General features: G+C 52.7%; 1 protein-coding gene across 1 annotated transcript; it reads right to left on the bottom strand.

The window, feature by feature from the left end:
- Window positions 1-8,880: 8,880 nt before the first annotated feature.
- Window positions 8,881-18,658, bottom strand: AGXT (alanine--glyoxylate aminotransferase). The gene is made up of 11 exons (XM_004386477.1): window positions 18,428-18,658; window positions 18,161-18,353; window positions 16,992-17,056; window positions 16,345-16,445; window positions 15,352-15,422; window positions 14,502-14,586; window positions 12,945-13,040; window positions 12,396-12,465; window positions 10,223-10,318; window positions 9,526-9,654; window positions 8,881-8,988 (listed from the first exon to the last, which is right to left on the bottom strand). The coding sequence occupies exons 1-11, from the start codon at window positions 18,656-18,658 to the stop codon at window positions 8,881-8,883; spliced, it is 1,245 nt and encodes a 414-aa protein (XP_004386534.1).
- Between the last annotated feature and the right edge of the window lie 275 nt (window positions 18,659-18,933).

Here is an 18,933-nt window from a genome sequence, read left to right as displayed (position 1 = left end):
AGCAGCAATCTATTGTACAATGGACATGGTGCATTCCAGATCAAGTCAAGCAGGTCGGATGTAACAAGCCAGTAGTTACATGGACTGTGGCCTAGACTATCTTCTCATCACATCTGCCTGTCCCTCAGCTCACATGTCTATCTCTCTAGGGTGAGACACATGCAAAACTATGCAAGTGTGACCTGCAATCAAGAGAGGAAACAGTCAAAAGAAGCAAAGCCGGAGATGGCCCAAATAACGGAATCATAAGATAGGAACCGGAACTCTAAAACAACTATGAGGAAAATGCTAAAGTGTCTATTCCAAAAGGTAGAAAACTTGCAAGAAGAGATGGGGACAATTCAGCATAGATAAGGACACTACATATATATTTTAAAATGGGAGTGCTTGAAATTAAAAAAAGTGATACTAGAAATGAAGAATTCACTGGATGAGCTTGACAGAAGATTGGAACAGAAGAGGAAAATATCAGTGAACTAGAAGACAAGTCAATAGAAAAGATACAAACTAACGCAAAGAGAAAGTGTGGAGAAGATAGCACAGACTATTTGAGATAATTAGGATAATACCAAATTATTGGACATAAGTGTAGTCAGAGTACTGGAAGGAGGAAAGAGAGATAAGGGGGGTGGAAAAAATATTTGAAGAAATAATGGCTGAGAACTTTCAAATATTGTTGAAAGGCATCAATTCACAGAGTAAAGAGGCTCAGTGAATCCCAAGTGTAATAAATACCAAAAAACCACACTCAGGTACATCATAGGCAAACAGCTGAAAACCAAAGATAAGGAGCAGAGCATAAAAACAGAGTGAAAAGAAGACATCATATATGAGATACAATGCCATATAAATAATGGCTTACTTTTCATGGGAGCAATGCCAACCAGTAGGCAGTGGAACAACATCTTTTAAGGGCTGAAAGAAAAAAAAAGATATTGACTTAGAATTCTATATCCAGTGAAAAGATCCTAAAAAAATAAAGACATTCTCATCCAGAGAAGAGCTGAGAATTGGCCTCCAGCAGATCAGCACTACAAGAAATGCTAAAGGAAGTTCTTTATACGAAAGGGCATAACGCCAGATGGAACCCAAAATCTTCAGGAAAGAATGAAGATTACCAGAAAGGAAAAAATCTGGGTAAACATAAAAGATCTTTTTTTCATTTTAAAATACCTTTATTTTACATCTTAGGAGCCCTGGAGCACAGTAGCTAAAGCATTCGACTGCTAACCAAAACGTTGGTGGTTGGAATCCACTAGTCATTCAGTGAGAGGAAAGTGTGGCAGTCTGCTTCCATAAAGATTTATAGCCTTGGAAAGCCTATAGTGTGGTTGTATTCTGTCCTGTAGGGTCACTATGAGTCAGGATAGACTTGACAACAGTGGGTTTGGTTTATTTTATATCTACGAATGTGTATATAGTTTTTTTCTTAAATGTCATTAAAAGACTAGTGATTGTTTGAGGGAAAAAATAGTAATCTTTAAGAGAGTTTATGTATAGTTTTATACATGTATATATCCATATATATACACACACACAAACACACACATGTGTTATGTAATAATGAAATATAAACCAACAACATCACAATACGCAAGAGAAGAGTAGATGGAATTATACTGTTCTAAGAGTCTTAAAATGTGTCTGAAGTAGTATAATATTATTTGAAAGTAGATGGTGATAAGTTACATATGCATATTGTAATCTCCAGAGCAACCACTAAAAATAATTTAAAGAGGTATTGTTAACAGACCGATGCAATTTATAAAATAGAATACTATGAAATATGTAGTTCATTCAAAATAAGGCAAGAAAGGAAGAAGAGAGGAACAGAGGACAAGTAGGAGAAATAAAAATCAGATCAGAATTGGAGACTCAAACTCCTGTAAACGGGTTAAACACTCCAAATAAAAGTCAGAGGTTTTCAGAATAGATTTTTAAAATAGCAACTATACGCTCTTCACAGTAAATATACTTTAATTATAAAGAAAAGGTAAGTTGAAAGTAAATAGGGGGGAAGTATGTCTAACATGCAAATATTAAGCATAAGAAATCTGATGTGGATATATATTAATCTTAGACAAAATCCACTTTAAGACAAAGAATATTACTAGAAATAAAGAGAAATATTTCATCAAAAAGACATAACAATGCTAACAATAGAGCTTCAGGATTCATGAAGACAAACTGACAGAGTTAAGGGGTGAAACAGATAAATCTACACCAACAGTTGGATATTTTAACACCCCACTCTCAGTAATTGATAGAAAAAAAACTATTGCTGTCGAGTTGATTCCGACTCGTAGCAACCCTATAGGACAGAGTAGAACTGCCCCATAGGGTTTCCAAGGAGCGGCTGGTGGATTCGAACTGTTGACATTTTGGTTAGCAGCCAACCTCTTAACCACTGTGCCACCAGGGCTTCGTTGATAGAAAAAGCAGACAACAAACCAGCAAGTATACAGAAGACTTGAATTACACTATTATCCAACCTGACCTAACTAATATTTGTAGAAGCCTACACCTGACAACGGCAGAAAACACATTCATTTTAAGTGTTGATGGAATTGTTACTAAGATGGACCATACGCTAGGCTATACAACAGGATCTCAATAGATTTAAAACAATTTAAAAAATTCATATGGAGTATGATCTCTGACTACAACAAAATTACATTAGAAATAAAAAACAGTAAGATATTTATAATGTCCCAAATATTTGGAAATTATACAACGCAGCTCTAAATAATCTACAGTCGAAGAAAACAAATCACAAGGGAATTATAAAATATTTTGAACTCAGTGATAATTAAAACATGATCTATCAAAAAAATTGTGGGTTGCAGCTAAATAAGTGGTTAGAGGGAAATATATAGCTTTAGATGCTCCTTGTAGAAAAGGAAGAAAGGTTTAAAATCATTTGTCTAAGCTTTTATCTTAAGAAGCTAGTAAAAGAGGAGAAAATTAAAACCAAAGAAAGGAAAGGAAAGGAAATAGTAAGACTAAGAGTAAAAAGTGATCAAACAGAAATTAGATAATAGAGAAAAGAAGCAAAGGGAAAGTTGTTTTTTGAAAAGATTAACGAAATTGATAATCCTCTAGCAAGACCAATCAGGAAAAAGAGAAATACAAATTACCAATGTCAGAATGAAGAAAGGAAAATCACTACAGATACCATAGACATTAAAGCATAATAAAGGATATTATGAACAGCTGTATGCCAGCAAACTAAACAACTTACATGAAATGGACAGATTCCATGAAAAACACAAATTACAAAAATTGACACAAGAAGAAAGAGAAAATTATAAAGAGATTTTATTAAAGAGATTGAATTCGTAACTCAAAAAAACCTTCCCATAAAGAAAACTCTGGTCTTGGAAAGCTTCACTGGTGAATTTTACCAAACATTTAAGGGAAAAGAAAATCTACTCTACACGAACTTTATTAGAAAATAAAGAACAAAATGTCATAAAAATAATTTTATGAAGTCCTTGTAACCTTCATACCAATACTTTACAAATTTATTACAAGAGAACGAGCAATGAAATAAAGCTCATTAGTAGAATTAAGGAGAAAAATGTTATGATCATCTCTCTGCATACAGAAAAAGCATTAGACAAAATCCAATAGCAGATAGTGATAAATACTCTCAGCAAACTAAAATAGAAGGGAACTTCCTAAATCTGATACAGGGCATCTATGAAAAACCTACAACTGACATCATATATAGTGTTGAAATATTCAACACATGTCTCCTTGGACTAGGAACAAAGCAGGAATGTCTGTTCTCACCATTTTGATTCAGCACTGTATTCAAGGTCCTCACCTATACAATAAGTCAAGAAAAAAAGAAATACAAGGCATAAATATTGGAAACGAAGAAATAAAACTGTCATTAATCACAGTTAACTTGATTATCTACTTGGAAAATCCAAAGGAATCTACAAAAAACCACTAGAGTTTATCAATTCACAAGACAAAAGGTTAATATATAAAAATTAATTGTACTTCTATATATTAGGAATAAAAAGTGGAAGATGAAATTTTAAAAGTACCATTTACAACAGCATCAAAAATACCGAACACTTAGGAATAAATCTGATCAAAGAGATGGAAGACCCTCTTAACTGAAAACTGCAAACATGGCTGAGAGTAAAGAAGATCTAAATTACTGTTAATGTATTGGAATTCGTAATATTTTGATGATTTTCATTCTCCTTAACTTGATACATGTTGTTGTTGTTAGGTGCCATCAAATCGACTCCGACTCATAACGACCCCATGTACAACAGAACAAAACACTGCCTGGTCCTGCGCCATCCTCACAATCATTGTTATGCCTGAGCCCATTGTTGGACCCACTGTGTAAATCCATCCTGTTGAAGATCTTCCTCTTTCTCACTGACCCTCTACTTTACCAAGCATGATGTTCTTCTCCAGGGACTGATCCCTCCTGACAACATGTCCAAAGTATGTGAGATGTAGTCTCCCCATCCTTGCTTCTAAGGAGCATTCTGGCTGTACTTCTTCCAAGACAGATTTGTTCAATCTTCTGGCAATCCATGGTATATTTAATATTCTTCACCAACACCACAATTCAAAGGCATCGATTCTTCTTCAGTCTTCCTTATTCATCGTGTCCAGCTTTTGCATGCATATGAGGCGATTGAAAACACCATGGAATGGTCAGGCGCACTTTAGTCTTCAAGGTGATCTCTGTGCTTTTCAACACTTTAAAGAAGTGTTTTGCAGCAGATTTGCCCAATGCAATGTGTGTTTTGATTTCTTGACTACTGCTTCCATGATGTTGATTGTGGATCCAAGCAAAATGAAATCCTTGACAACTTCAATCTTTTCTCCATTTATCATGATGTTGCTTATCAGTCCAGTTGTGAGGATTTCTGTTTTCTTTCTGTTGAGGTGTAATCCATACTGAAGGCTGTGGTCTTTAATCTTCATCAGCAAGTGCTTCAAGTCCTGTTCTCTTTCAGCAAGCAAGGTTGTGTCATCTGTATAATGCAGGTTGTTAATGAGTTTTCCTCCAACCCCGATGCCCTGTTCATCTTCATGCAGTCCAGCTGCTCAGATTATCTGCTCAGCATACAGATTGAATAGGTATGGTGAAAGGAAACAACCCTGACACACGCTTTTCCTGACTTTAAACCATGCAGTATCTCCTTGTTCTGTTCGAACGACTGCCTCTTGATCTATGTACAGGTTCCTCATGGGCACGATTAAGTGTTCTGGAATTCCCATTCTTTGCAATGTTATCCATAATTTATTATGAGCCACATAGTCACATGAAAACCAAAAAAACTCTGTAGGACAGAGTAGAACTGCCCTATAGAGTTTCCAAGGAGCGCCTGGTGGATTCAAACTGCTGACCTTTTGGTTAACAGCCATAGCACTTAACCACTACCCCACTAGAGTTTCCATATGGTCATGAGGACAGATAAATACAAGGTTAAATAGAACAGAGAGGCCAGAAATAAACCTACATGTATACGGTCAATTAATTTTTGACAAAGTTGCTGAGTCAACTCAATGATAAAGGAAAGTCTTTATAACAAATGTTGTGAAAACAAGTAGACACTAATATGGATAAAAATATACCTTGATCTGTTTTTCATTCCATATAAACATAAAAACTGACACCACAGAGTTTCTAGAAGAAAAGATGGAAGGATAACTTCATAACCTTGAGGTAGACAGGAAACAAACAGCACAGACCATAAAGGAAAAAAAAATTAATAGGTAGAGCTTCATAATTAAAAATGTTTACTCTTGAGGATATCATTAAGAAAATGAGTAGGAAAGTGACAGACTATGAGAAAATATTCATTGCACACACATCTGACAGTATCCAGAATATGTAAAAGAACTACCACAAATCAACAGAACATCTCAAGGATAGATTTGACGCATTGAACACTAATGACCAAAGACCAGACAAGTTGTGGAATGACATCAAGGACATCACACATGAAGAAATCAAGAGATCATTAAAAAGACAGGAAAGAAAGAAAAGACCAAAATGGATGTCAGAAGAGACTCTGAAACCTGCTCTTGGACAACGAGTAGCTAAAGTGAAAGGAAGAAATGATGAAGTGAAAGAGCTGAACAGAAGATTTCAAAGGGTAGCTCAGGAAGACAAAGTAAAGTATTATAATGACATGTGCAAAGAGCTGGAGATAGAAAACCAAAAGGGAAGAACACGTTCTGCATTTCTCAAACTGAAAGAACTGAAGTAAAAATTTAATCTTCAAGTTGCAATATTGAAGGATTCTACAGGGAAAATATTAAATGACACAGGAAGCATCAAAAAAAGATGAAAGGAATACACAGTCACAATATCAAAAAGAAATGGTCAATGTTCAATCATTTCAGGGGGTAGCATATGATTATATGCATGTGAAAGCTGGACAATGAATAAGGAAGACAGAAGAAGAATTGATGCCTTTGAATTGTGGTGTTGGAGAAGAATATTGAATATACTGTGGACGGCCAAAAGAATGAATAAACCTGTCTTGGAAGAAGTATGACCAGAATACTCCTTTAGAAGAAAGGATGATGAGACTACATTCTCACATACTTTGGACATGTTATCGGGAGGAATCAGTCCCTGGAGAAGGACATCATGCTTGGTAAAGTAAAGGGTCAGCGAAAAAGAGGAAGACCCTCAACACGATGGATTGACGCAGTGGCTGCAACGATGGGCTTAAGCATAACAACGATCATGAGGATGGCGCAGGACCGGGCAGTGTTTTATTCTGCTGTACACAGGGTCGTTATGAGTTGGCACCTAACAACCATAACAAATCAACAAAGATGAAAAATACAATTAAAATGGGCAAAATTTTTGAACTGGTACTTCTCAACGAAGACGTGCAAAAAGGCCAATAAGTACATGAAAAGATGCTCAGTATCAATAGTCATCATGGAAATGCAAATTAAAACAAAATTAGATACAACTTCACACCCACTAGAAACGCTAATATGAAAACGACAACACCAAATGTTGACGAGGATGCAGAGCAACTGGAACTCTCTTATACTGCTGGTGGGGAGGTAAAATGTTACAACCACTTTGGAGAACTGCGTGGCAGTGTCTTATACAGTTAAATCTACACCTGCCCTGTGATCCCACAATTCCATTCCTAAGCATTTACCCAAGAGAAATGAAAACATATGTCCACACAAAACCTTGTACAAGAATGTTCATCACAGCGTTATTCACTATAGCCCCGAACTGGAAACAACCGAGAAAGAATAAACAAATTGAAATATATCCATACAATGGAGTACCTCTCAGCAATAAAAATGAAGAAACCATGATCCCCATAACAACATGCATGAATCTCAATAACATTCCATGAGAGGAGCAGACATGATAGAGAATATATGGTGTGATTCCATTCATACGAAATCCAAATACCGGCGGAACTTGTCTGTGACAACAGAAATCAGATGGTGGAGGGGAGAGATATTAGCTGGATGGGAGCCCAAGGGAACGTTCATATCGGTGATTCCTGGTATCTCCTCCCAAACAAGCATTACACTTGAACCCTGCTCTCAGCACCCACTTCTGGGGAAACCCAAACCAAGACAGGACTGCTCTCTTAGGACGAAGACCAAAGTCTCAAACATGGCCTACATGGCCCTGCGTGTTCTGGCCCCTCAAACTTTGTAACCTCCTCTGGAGAGCTCCTCCCTTTGCTTTCTGTGCTCCAGACCCACTGGCCCCTCCCAGCTCCTGAACTGACCACAGCTAAGATGTGGCATACCTGTGTCCATCCACTGTGCCCCATCTGCCAGGAGCTGTGAGAGCTGCCATGGGGATGATGGCTTGTCATCTGCTCACGACCCTAGTCCAATGGCACATGTCAGTGGACTGTGCTCAGCCAGTGCCATGTGAGTGACGTAGGGAGGAAGCCAGGCCAACCCTTCCTGCAGAAGCACATGGCAGCATTTGGACTGTGGGTGCCCCCTTGACAAGAGGGGAGCCTCCTGTCCAGCCTTCCTCCTGGGAAATGTGGACAAGGGGGTGGCTGCCCAGCACATCTTGGTTCTGAGTAATCAGGGCCTCTCCTTCACATGGTCCAAGGCTTCCTAGGAAGGAGACGCTGGAGGGCTCCCCATCCCACTGTTGCAGAAACCCCAAGCATAGGGCAGGGATCCAGGGCCAGAGGCAGAGGGAGCTGAGCAGAGGAGGGGTTGGGACTCGGGGGGATCCCCTTGGCAGCACATTTGAGGGCGAGTGGCCCAGGGCACACAGGTTTGCAGCTCCGGGCACGTGGGTGCCGTGGTCTGTGTGAGCAGTGTCACGGCTCCGCCCTGTGGCCGGAAGGGTCCATCTGGAGTCAGTGTAGTGTGGCTGCGTCTTGCAGGCGGGACACCTGGGCCAGGCTGTGCAGTGACAGTGACCCCAGCCAGCCTGACTTACCTACACAGCCCTGTCCTCCAGCCCCAGGGAGATCCCAGGCGAGGTCGGCTCCCTTGGCTCCAGGACAAGGTGGCTCCCCAAAGGTCCCTGCTACTGAGGTTCTGGTGTCTGTCCGGGGCAGTGCTGGGAGCATAGCGGCGGCTCCCCTAAGGCCCTTCGGCAGCCCACCCCCCAGTGAGGAGCAAAGACCCAGCCACGCAGTTCTTTACTGAATATTCCCAGGAAGGCCAGTGACCTTCGGGGCTTCGGGGCATTTGGAAGACACTGCTGATGCTGAGCCTGAAGGGCCTGTGTTGGGTCCTACTTGGAGGGGCTGGAGGAGGCTGCCTGGTCCTGCCCATCCCTCTGCATTGCCCAGCCCCTGGGCCTTGCAGTCTGTTTGGCCCTGTCACTCCCTCGAGCCCCTCCTGGAGGGCGTGGGGCTGGGTGGGCGGTCATAGCTTGTTCCGAGGGCAGCGCTGCAGGGCCTCCTTCAGGGCCTCAATCACACGGTCCACGTTCTCCCAGGTGGCGTTGCAGCCCAGCAGGCCAATGCGTAGCACCTAGGGGATGGGGCACAGGTGGGGCACACATGTCACTCCTTCTCCGGTACCCCCATGGGGACCACGCAGACCCAGGCCAGAGGTCGGCTCTCAGCTCCTCCCCCCGGGGCCCACAGAACAAGTGAACGAAATGGGGGGCCGGGATTGTCCAACAAAGGCTCCCTCTGAGCATTGCCCACTCAGCAGACAGCGAGACCCGGCCACCAGGCCTACTAGTGGGAAGGTGGCCCTCTGCATTGAACTGGAGAGGCCAGCTGAGGCAGGCTGATGTTACAGCCACCCCGTGTGACCCCACCAAGTTAGGGTGTAGGAGGCAGGAGAAAACGCTCACCCAGGTCCCCCCTTGCAGGGGTCACAAGTGTTCAAACGAGGACACTTGTAGTTACCCCTGCCATCCTGGGCCCTCCTACTGTGTGTCTGCTGACAAGGACAGTCGGCTGGATCTGGGGCGCTGAGGGAAGCTTCCCCTCCGTGTAGGCGGTACTGGCCATAACCCTCACCCCCCAGAGGCCCTGTGGCCAGAGCTGCTCCTCTCACCTTCCCTGCTGAGGGCCCGAGGCCGCCCGCAATCTCAATGTCAAAGTGGTCCATGATATAGCTGACGATGTCCTTCCCGTTGTAGCCGGCAGGCATGGCCACCGTGGTGATCGTGGGCAGCCGGACTGCCTGTCAGATGGGGCGCCTCAGCCAGGCAGGCAGGTGCTGCGTGCATACTCACCACCCCCCATGCCACCTGTCGGGTCCTGGCCTCTGCCCAGGGCAGCAGCAGGGGAGAGGGCCCAGGGAGAGCAGGTCCCCGCCCTGCTCACCGCCCCCTCCTCATCCCGGACTCCAAAGGACAGGGCGGCTGAGCCTGGGTGAGTGAGTCTCACCCACCTGGGGGGCGGCAAGGGGCTGCAGCTTCACCTGAGCTCCACCTTTACCTCACAGCTGGGGTTGTTCATGCCCGCCCCCCCAGTGTGAGCCCTGGGACCCCCACTCCCACCACAGGGCCGTGCCTGGGGGCTCAGGAGAGCGGTCTCATGGTCCTGTAACTACTCCCAGGCAGGGAGGCTTTGTGGGAGGGGTAGCGCTGCAGGCCCAGTGTCCGAGTGTCCCAAGCCCAGCATCCTGACGCCATGGGGCTGTGACCGGCTGGCCCCACCGAGCGGGCACCACCCTGCACAGCAGGCAGGTGTCAGGACCTCTGAGGGTCCAGACAAGCGCTCCCCATCCCTGTCCCTGGCCCCCTTACCGGGTCCTTGACGAAGAGCTGCAGGCCCAGTGCCTGTAGGCGCCCGTGCAAGTAGGCTGCGGCCTCCCGGTGCTGCCGCCAGCTGCTCTCCAGGCCCTGTGCGGAGAGGGCCCCCGTGGATGCTGATGAGGGCAGGGCAGGAGGGTGGGCTCCACAGGCTCCAATGGGGGGCAACTCCAGGCTTGGCGGTCTCCTCTCCCGGCCTGGATTCGGAGCCCCCTGGAGCTCCCCGAAGTCCCTTGGCACCCCCAAACCCCCAGTACTGGCTCTTGGAGCTGTGTGGCCCCTGGGGTGGTCCGGTGGGGGCACCTTGGGGAGGTGGGGGCAGGCCAGGGGGAGGTAAGGGGCTGCTGGGCCACACAGGGCCCAGGCTGGGTCAGGGCAGGGGAGCCTGCCTCTTCCCACTGTCACCTGGGGGAGGGGAAGTGGAGAAGGAAGGGCTGGAGCTGGGGGAGGGGCAGAGACAAGGGGGGCGAGGGGAGAGAAAAGGGCGGGGGCCCTGTGTTCTCCCTGCCCCCTCCTGCTTCAGGGCTTGGCCTGTTCTCACCTGAGGGAGGGGAGGAGGGGCAGTGCTTCCAAACCTCCTGTCCCTTCACCTCCGGGAACCCTGTCCTCTACCCACCGCAACCATTGGCTCTCATGTCCCCTGGCCCTCTGGGCTCTGGGCCCTGCTTCCTGCCCCCAGTGCACTGACCTTCACCAGGACCCCCACGCACCCTCCCTCCACCCCTTCCCCAGCCTCCCCTTCTGGGCCTCCTCTATTCCATCCCTGCTCCCTCCCCTCTCCCGGTCTCAGGGCCGAGCTGTGGCTTACTCCCTGGGCCCAGGCCCCCTCACCGCCTCCATCTTGCAGCGAAGGCCACCTATTTTAATTCGTAATCTGTCTTCCCCCTCTTTCCTGTTCCTCCTGAACCAACCAGCTGCCGTGAAGTCAACCCCGACTCACGGTGACCCCGCGCGGGACTCACGGTGACCCCGCGCGGTCGGAGCAGAACTGTGCTCCACTTTCAGTGGCTGTTTTTCAGCAGCTCTCCAGGCCTTTCTTCTAAGAAGCCTCCTTACGGACTTGAACCTCCAACCTTTCCAATAGCAACTGAGCACGTTTGCACTGTTCAGGAGCCCCTCTTCCTCCTCCCTCCGTCTTGCTTCAGCCTTTGCCTACTTGCTTCTATGCTCACTGCTGGGGGCTCCACAGGGCAGAGGCTTTTCCGTTCTGTATCAGGGACTCCTGGCACCGTGGGACGCCCATGGACCTGGGCAGTGTGGCCCCCAAGTGGGGCATCTGGGCTGTGGGGACTGGCTCCTGCTGCCTCCCAGTGGGAAGACATGGAGCACTTAAAATTCATGGGATCCTCTCAGAAATGTGGGAATAGCAAGGGAAAGAGAGCTCCTTAGCCCTGGGGGCAGAGTGGGAGTCAACAGATTCACGTGGTCTCGGGGGACACTTCCAGAATTAGTGTTGGGGGGGGCCCTTGGATGGAACTCAGCTGTCTGAGGCCACGGAGACCTTGCCAGCCTACCGTCTCTGAGCCACCTTCTCCATGCCGCTCCCACCAGCCTGTCCCCAGGAGGACAGAGGTCAAGCCTCTCCTCCCCCTAGTTCTGACAGGCCACAGAGCACGAGGCTAGCAGATGTTGGGGGACTGAAAAGGAGCCAGGAGCAGAGAGGAATCCATTCAAGTCGATGCAGGGTGTTGCAGATGGGGTGGTTCTGGGGAGAAAGACACCCCCTCAGGGGATTTCGGAGCCCTGGTGGCGCACTGGTTAAGAGCTCCGCTGCTAACCAAAAGGTCGGCAGTTTGCATCCCCCAGACACTCCTTGGGAACTCTATGCGGCAGCTCTACTCTGCCCTATAGGGTCGCTGTGAGTCAGAATCGAATGGAGCAGTGAGTTCTATTCAGAGGATTTCTGGGAAGGTGTCAGGAGAGGCACATCGACCCTGCAAGGGGCTCCTTCCCTCTGAGGGCGTCTTGTCCCCTCCTCCTCTGCCCGCAGTCTGATTGATGGGAAGGGGCAGAGGCCGGGAGACCCCCGTGCCGCCCACACCTCCTGTTCCTGGTCCTCATGGGATGGTGGGGAGGCTGTGTCCCCCACCCAGGTCAACTAGGCTGTGTCGGGGGTAGCCGCTCCTGCCCAGCCTTGGTCCCCGCAGCGGGCACGGGGCCCCCTCACCTGCTCGGCCATGGTGGCCAGGCTCTCTCGCAGGCTGTACAGGCTGACGATAGGGGTGGTGTGATGGTATCTGGAAGACAGGAGGGGCTGGTCCAGCGTCACGAGGGGCTGCCCCTCAGCCCAGCACCTGTGAAGCCAGCCCCTGACCTGCTGGGCCTGCTGGGTTCAGGCCCCCTTCCTGGTGCCTTGTGGAGACAGATTTTGAATGGGTTCACCCTCTCCTTCTGAGGTGGGTAAACCGAGGCCCAGGATGGGAGGTGTGGCAGGGCCCCGATGAGGTGCAGGAGGGTGCACGTGGATGTCTCTGGCAGTCAGTCTGTGCGAAGGCAGGGGCCATGCTTTTTGCCCCAAGCCTGCAGGCCAGGTGAGGGAAGGGTGGACCTCGGTGGGGCATTGGGTGGCCTGACACAGGTGAGCATCCGGGATGTGAATGTAGGGGCTCAGAGTCTCTGGTGAGAGGGTGGGGGCCGTGAGAGGTCTCCTCTTCCCACCCCTGTGCCTCCCAGCCCCCATGGCCAACCACTCCCCCCACCCCTGCCTGGCCCTCACATCCTGGGCTTGTCTTCACAGCCCCATAAGTTGGCCAGACACTTCACATCCAGGTAGAAGGAGCAGGGCCTCGTCTTCCGGGCGTAGATCTTATTTCTGGAAAGAGAGGTCAGGCTGAGCACTGCCCAGGCAGGTGGGGTTCTTCGGGGCCATCTTGTCTGCCCCCCCTTCACAGAGCTGAGCCCAGAGGGCGGGGCCCCGAGGTCCTCCTGAACGGCACACAGATGGGTCATTTGGGGACCCAGCCGGCCTGACCTTCTCTGTGGGTCTCTGCCTGCCCCAGGCCCCTCCCAAGTGACTGTGCCTCATTCCTTGAGCCGGAGCCGGGACCAGGAAGACGGGGGGCCCGCTGTGCTAGCTAGTCCAAGCTGCCCAAATGACGGGGAAGCCGAGGCTCGGGGTGTGGGGCTGGGGTCTCGCCTCTCCGGGAGGCAGCCGCACCCTTGATGTGTAAGCTGCAAGGCTGAGGTGTAACTGGGGGGCCAACCACGGTGCCCCACACTCCTTCTGCAGACTATCTGTCCCCAGCCTCTCATCCTGTCTTTTGACGCAGAACCCTGGGGGCTGGCCCAGCCAGGACCTCTGCTCTCTCTGCCCCCATGACAGGAGACAGCCTCCGGTCATGGCTTTAAGGCTTTAAGTACATCCAGCTCCAATTCAGCCCAGCACCTCCCTGACTCCCACAGTCCAGCTGCATCTCAGACCCCTGCGTCCAGCACAGATGCGGGATTCTCCCAGAACCCTGTCCATGCAGTAAAGGGTGCCACACTGGCCTGGCTGCCAGTGGGCATCCAAGGAGGGAGAACGCAGGGTGCTGACTGCTGAACCCCCTCTCCTCGGCCTGGCCGTGCTCAGGGTCTGGACACGGGGACGGTGGATGACACTGTCTGGAGGGGGTGAAGGCGGCCCGTGGAGCTGAGCTGGGGGTGGAAGCAGTGGGGGCTGGGCTCAGTTTCCCCATCCTGATGGTCACCCCTTGGCTTCAAGCCAGGAGCCTCCAGAACGCCAGGCCACTGCTCCCCACACACCCAGGGCCCCGCTAGAGCCTCCCCAGCCCCCCAGGGTCTCACTGCACCCAGAACACTGTCTGCTGTGAACCGGCCTCAGCACACCCTGCTCAGTGTGGGGGTGAGGGCTCCTGGGGGACGGACGGACCTCCTGGGCTCCCTGATGTGGGGATACATGCCATTAAAATATGGATGTATAAAGGCCTCTATGCTGCACAACATGTTGAGACTTGTCCCCAACACGTTGAGACTTGTCACGACTTGTTTTTCCAAACCCGTTACTGATTGGCTTGTTTACCTGAATTCCTCCTCCCTTTCCCGAAACTTATTGTTATTCACCCAAAGCCCATTGTTCTGTTATCTGCTTCACCGCTTGCTGTATTGACTAAAATAAACTCCTGGGACTGAAGCCGGTGTTCGACTCCTCAGAGTGACCCTCCTGGCCCCACTTCTCTGTAAGAGTTGTGGCATTGGTTATTGTCTCCGCCACCCCGACAACCGTCGCCACTGTGACACCCTGACACCCAGCCCCAGGTCTACAGTCACTCACCGGGCCTTGTCACTAAAGGAGATGAGTGAGGTCCCCGGGGGGGCATTCAGGACCTTCTGGGAGCCCGAGTACAGGATGTCGATCCCTGCAGAGAGGGGGTGCTGTGCTGGAGGCCCAGGGGCTGGAACCGACTGGGTACTGAGGCCGAGGAGGTGTCCTGAGTTCGAATCCCCATCCTGCTGGGCCCACCGGAGTCTGAAGCTTGAGCCTCCTGCCCAGCTTCTCCCTCCATCAAGGAGGCATGGCCCAGCCTGGGGGTGCAGTGTGGGCACCCCGGGATAGCCCTGTGCCCCCAGCACCATGTCTGTCCTTTGGGAGCAGGAGTTTAAGGGTCAGCCTAGGGACCCCTCACTGCTAAGGGGACGTTGTCGGAAGGGCCCTGCAGGAAGGAGCAGCCAGCCCGGCCAAGCGGGGCACTGAGCTGGGAAAGGAGGTTCCTCGGAGCGGGGGCAGCAAGAGAGCCCTGACAACTGCACAGTACTCACTGCTGGGCCATAGCCGGGGGAAACTGAGGCTGTGTGGTCGGTGGCTCCACCTCTGCCGCCAGTTGAGACGGCCTGGCACCCCTCCTCCCACTCCCAGAGGGGCTCTGAGCTGTTCTCCAGGCGCTGCCCCGTGGTCAGGTGCCCCTGTGCTGGCCCCAGACACACTTTCAGACACTGGCCCTGGCCCCGCTCTGACCGCCCAGCAGAAGCCTCAGGTACAGGCTAGTTAAGGGAGCTGCCAACCCCCAAGGAGGAGCGGACATTTTCCCTGGGTCCTTGGGTGGGCGACAGAGAGGTGGGCTCATGGTGGGCTTCTAGGCACTTCACAGGAAGTGCCCCAGCCAGGGCCGTCAGCACACCCCTACCTTGCTGGTCCATGTAGATGGGGGCCCCCCCCAGGGAGGCCACAGAGTCCACAAGGAGCAGGCACTTGTACCTGGAGTGGGGGGGAGCAGTGTGAGGCAGGACGAGGGGCCTCGGGGTCAGACCTCGCCTGTCTGTGGAGGGCCTCGAGTGCCCTTAAAGGCCAGTAAGGAAGCAGGTGGAAGCTTCTACCTCCCACATGTGGCCCCTTCTTCCCAGGGTCCCCTGTGGCCAGTGGTTCTGTCTCCTTGGGGGCCAAGGCAATAGTCTGGTTGGTGTCAAGGCCCTGACGGCTCCACCCCCAGAGACCCGCACACAGATGTGAGGAGGTCAGCCTGGGTGGCCTTGTTCACACGGTCTGGTCTTTGGGCTGGCTCTGGGCATTCAGGCCCCAGGCTGTGTGGGGGCGGGTTGGGGGAGGGCATGAAGGCCTGTGCCTCCCTTGCCCGTGGCTCAGCCCAGCCCCCTGGCCGGAAGTCCAGGGCCAGAGCGGGCAGAGTCCAGAGACAGCCGAGCTGAACCGTCCCCTCCCTCTCCACGCGCTTTTAGTAAAAAAAAAAAAAAAAAGGCATGAAAAGCACCCGTGGCCCACAGTGCGGCCTCCAGGGGCAGGGGTCCCCGGGGGCTGGGCTGGCCCCGCCATGTTGCCCGGGGACACACCTGCTGTAGCATCTTCCCTGAGCAGTTCTGTTCAAGCCCTGCTCTGGGCCCCTGTGCAGGGAAGGGGCTGCAGGAGGGCAGTGGGGGCTGAGACCCCTTTGCGGGTTCTTGAGGGTAGGCAAGTAGCCGTGGGGACTGGAGGGCAGCAGAGGCTGTGAGCACCTGGGCACCAGGGCACCGAGGACCTGGCCCGCTCCAGCCCCAGGGCCTCTCCGGATGAGGAGCACCCAGACTCGGCCCAGAGCAGAAGGACCCCAGCCATGTGACAGAGGCCTGGGCCCAGCTCCGGCCAGCACTCCCTTCCAGGGCCCCTATGGGTCCCAGCAGCCGCTCACCGGTGGCAGAGCTCCCCGTAGCCATTGAGGGGCTGCAGCACGCCGCTGGACGACTCCCCATGGGTCAGGAACAGCAGTGCTGGCTTGTGCTGGACCAGGCCCTGAGGGTAAGGGGTGAGCTGGGGCAGGACCTGTCGGTGGCTACCTGGGGCCAGCACCCCCCACCCCACCAGGGGCCTTTCCACAGGAGGCCAGGGCCAGGACCACCCTACACCCTCCGTGGACAGCGAGGATCCAGGCCATGGTGGCCCGGCATGCCTCAAGCCCCATCCCGTGTGTGCTGGGGGAGGCTTGTCGGCTGGGGAAGGGGCTTTGCCCAAGAAGAGGGCCTCTGTCCAGAGCCCTGTGCCCACTGCCATCCTGTGGGGATGATGGCCATTGCAAGGTCAGTATGTCTGGACGGGGTCAGGGCCTCCTGGCCACCAGGAAGCCCCACCCCCCACCCCCACTCAGCCTCCTGCCTCCAGCCCCCGACCCTGCCCTGAGTTTCTGACTCGGTTTCCCCATCAGGCAAAGCCCACCCTACCCGGCGTCTCACCTGCTCCCCAGCATGGGGAGCCTTCCTTGGGCTCCAGCCAGACGATGGTGCAGGATAGGCTTCCCAGCCCACCAGAGCCCCCAGGCCAGCAAATCCCACACCCCCGTACCTCCTCCACCTCCTGCAGCGTGTAGTGGCCTCCAGGGCCCTTGACCATGGTGTGCACGTGGGCTCCTGGGGGCAGGGCAGAGGGGGTGGTCAGTGGCCGCTGTCACCCACTGCAGTGGCCGCGCTGAGCTGGTAGGCCTCCGGGAGGCCCAGAACCAGAGCAGCTGGAGCGGGGAGGATGAGGACAATGAGTGCGTCCCAGTGAAAAGGCCCTTCTATGGGGGAGCCTCTGGGGCTGTAGGCAGTGAGGTCTCTCCACGGTCTAAATGGCCCTTCCCAAGGCGGACATCAGCACCCATCACTCAGGTAACAGGAGCATGCCTGTACCCCGCTGTATGGCCGGGGCCTCCTCCCGCAGAAGGTTGGCTCCTGGGGCAGGGACCGCAACTGCCTGGTCCATCTTTACGGCCCCACCTGGCCCGGCCCACACACAGAAAGCCCACAGATGTTTGATGACTGAATGAGGGCGTGAGCAGTCCCTGCCTTCCTTCGGGGCTGGGGCTCCAGGGAGACAGGCCCTCGTCCCCACCTCTGATCCCCGACCTCATGCGCCCTGTGCAGAGCCTGGAGGTCGCAGGAAGAGAGGCAGTCTGGGACCACCCCAGCCCCAAGGAAGGCCCGAAGCCGGGGTGGGCAGGCGGGCTTGCCCAGGCCAGACTGCTGCAGAGCTGGAGTTGCTGGATCTGGGCGCCCTGCCACCAGCTGAGCCCTGGGCCACCTGGGGGCAGCCTGAGGTTGTCCATTAACGAGGCCCGAGAGTGGCTGTGTTGGGGGCTGAGCAGACCCACCATAATCATTAAGCCCAGGGCAGTGCATCTCTCAGAAAGACCTTACCCCATAGGCGGATTCCTGCCAAGTCCCACGTGTTCGGATCCCGCCCAGGCTGGGGAGGAAGGGCAGAGAGCTGCTGGGGCCCTTGGGGTTCATGCCGAGACAGGAGGCTTCCCTGCAGTGTGGCCCCCAAGCCCCAGGAGACATGACATCTGAGCACCTGCTGTGTTCTGGGTCATCAGGACCTGGCCCTGGAGCACTGCCTTCTGCCTGGGGCTGGGGGTGGGGGCCGCCTGGGGGGCGTGGGCCGCCTGGGGGGCGTGGGCAGCCTGGGGGACAAAGGGCCAAAACGGAGCAAGCGCCCTCCTGGGAAACCGCACGGGGCCCCCTCGCTCTTACCGATACGCTCCCCGATGTCTGCGGCCCGGAGCCCCCAGATGCCGTTGGCCCCCACCAGGAAGGAGTCTCCCGGCTCCAGCACGTTGAATAGGGCGGCCTCCAGGGCGCTGTGTCCTGAGCCGCTGATGGCCAGCGTGAGTGGGTTCTTGGTCTGGAACACGTACTGGATGCCTTGCTTGATGTCGTCCATGATCTGGAGGGGTACACGGTCAGCCCCCTGGCAAGGAGGGTGCTGGGGCGGCTCCTGCACCCCGACCACGGGCCTACCTGGAACATCTCCTTGTGTGTGTGGCCGATCATCTGCAGGCCCCCGGCCGCCATGACCCGTGGGGTCAGGTTAGAGGGGCCGGGCCCCAGCAGGAGCCTGTTGGGGACAGAGAGGGGCTTCCGAAGGGCCTCTGGGGGTGGCACCAGCAGCTGGTGGGAGGCCATGGTCCGCGCCCGTCCTGCCGATCTGGGCCCCAGGGCCACACTGGCCACGGCCAGCGCTCGGAACATCTCCCAGCCGGCCCCGTGCCAAATGCTGTCCTTGTCGTTGTCCGTCAGAGGTGGCCTTTCCTCCTGCCCACCCCCTTTTGTTGGCTGTTACCTGATCCCTTATCGATGGGGACCTTGTCCACAGGGCCTGACAGCCAGGGAGTTGACCCCCGGCTGGGGGAGGAGGAGCCTCCAGGCCTGTCAATGACAAACAGAGCGTGGCTGGCTCTGCCTTCACCTCCAGACCCTTCCAATTCCCTCTCACCAGGTCCTAGAGCCCAGTCCAGCCTGTCCTG

Source organism: Trichechus manatus, unplaced genomic scaffold (genome assembly GCF_000243295.1).
Source record: "Trichechus manatus latirostris isolate Lorelei unplaced genomic scaffold, TriManLat1.0 scaffold00165, whole genome shotgun sequence".
NCBI lineage: Eukaryota > Metazoa > Chordata > Mammalia > Sirenia > Trichechidae > Trichechus > Trichechus manatus.
Note: the sequence above shows the minus strand (reverse complement) of the source record. Positions and strands in the feature narration are given on the sequence as shown.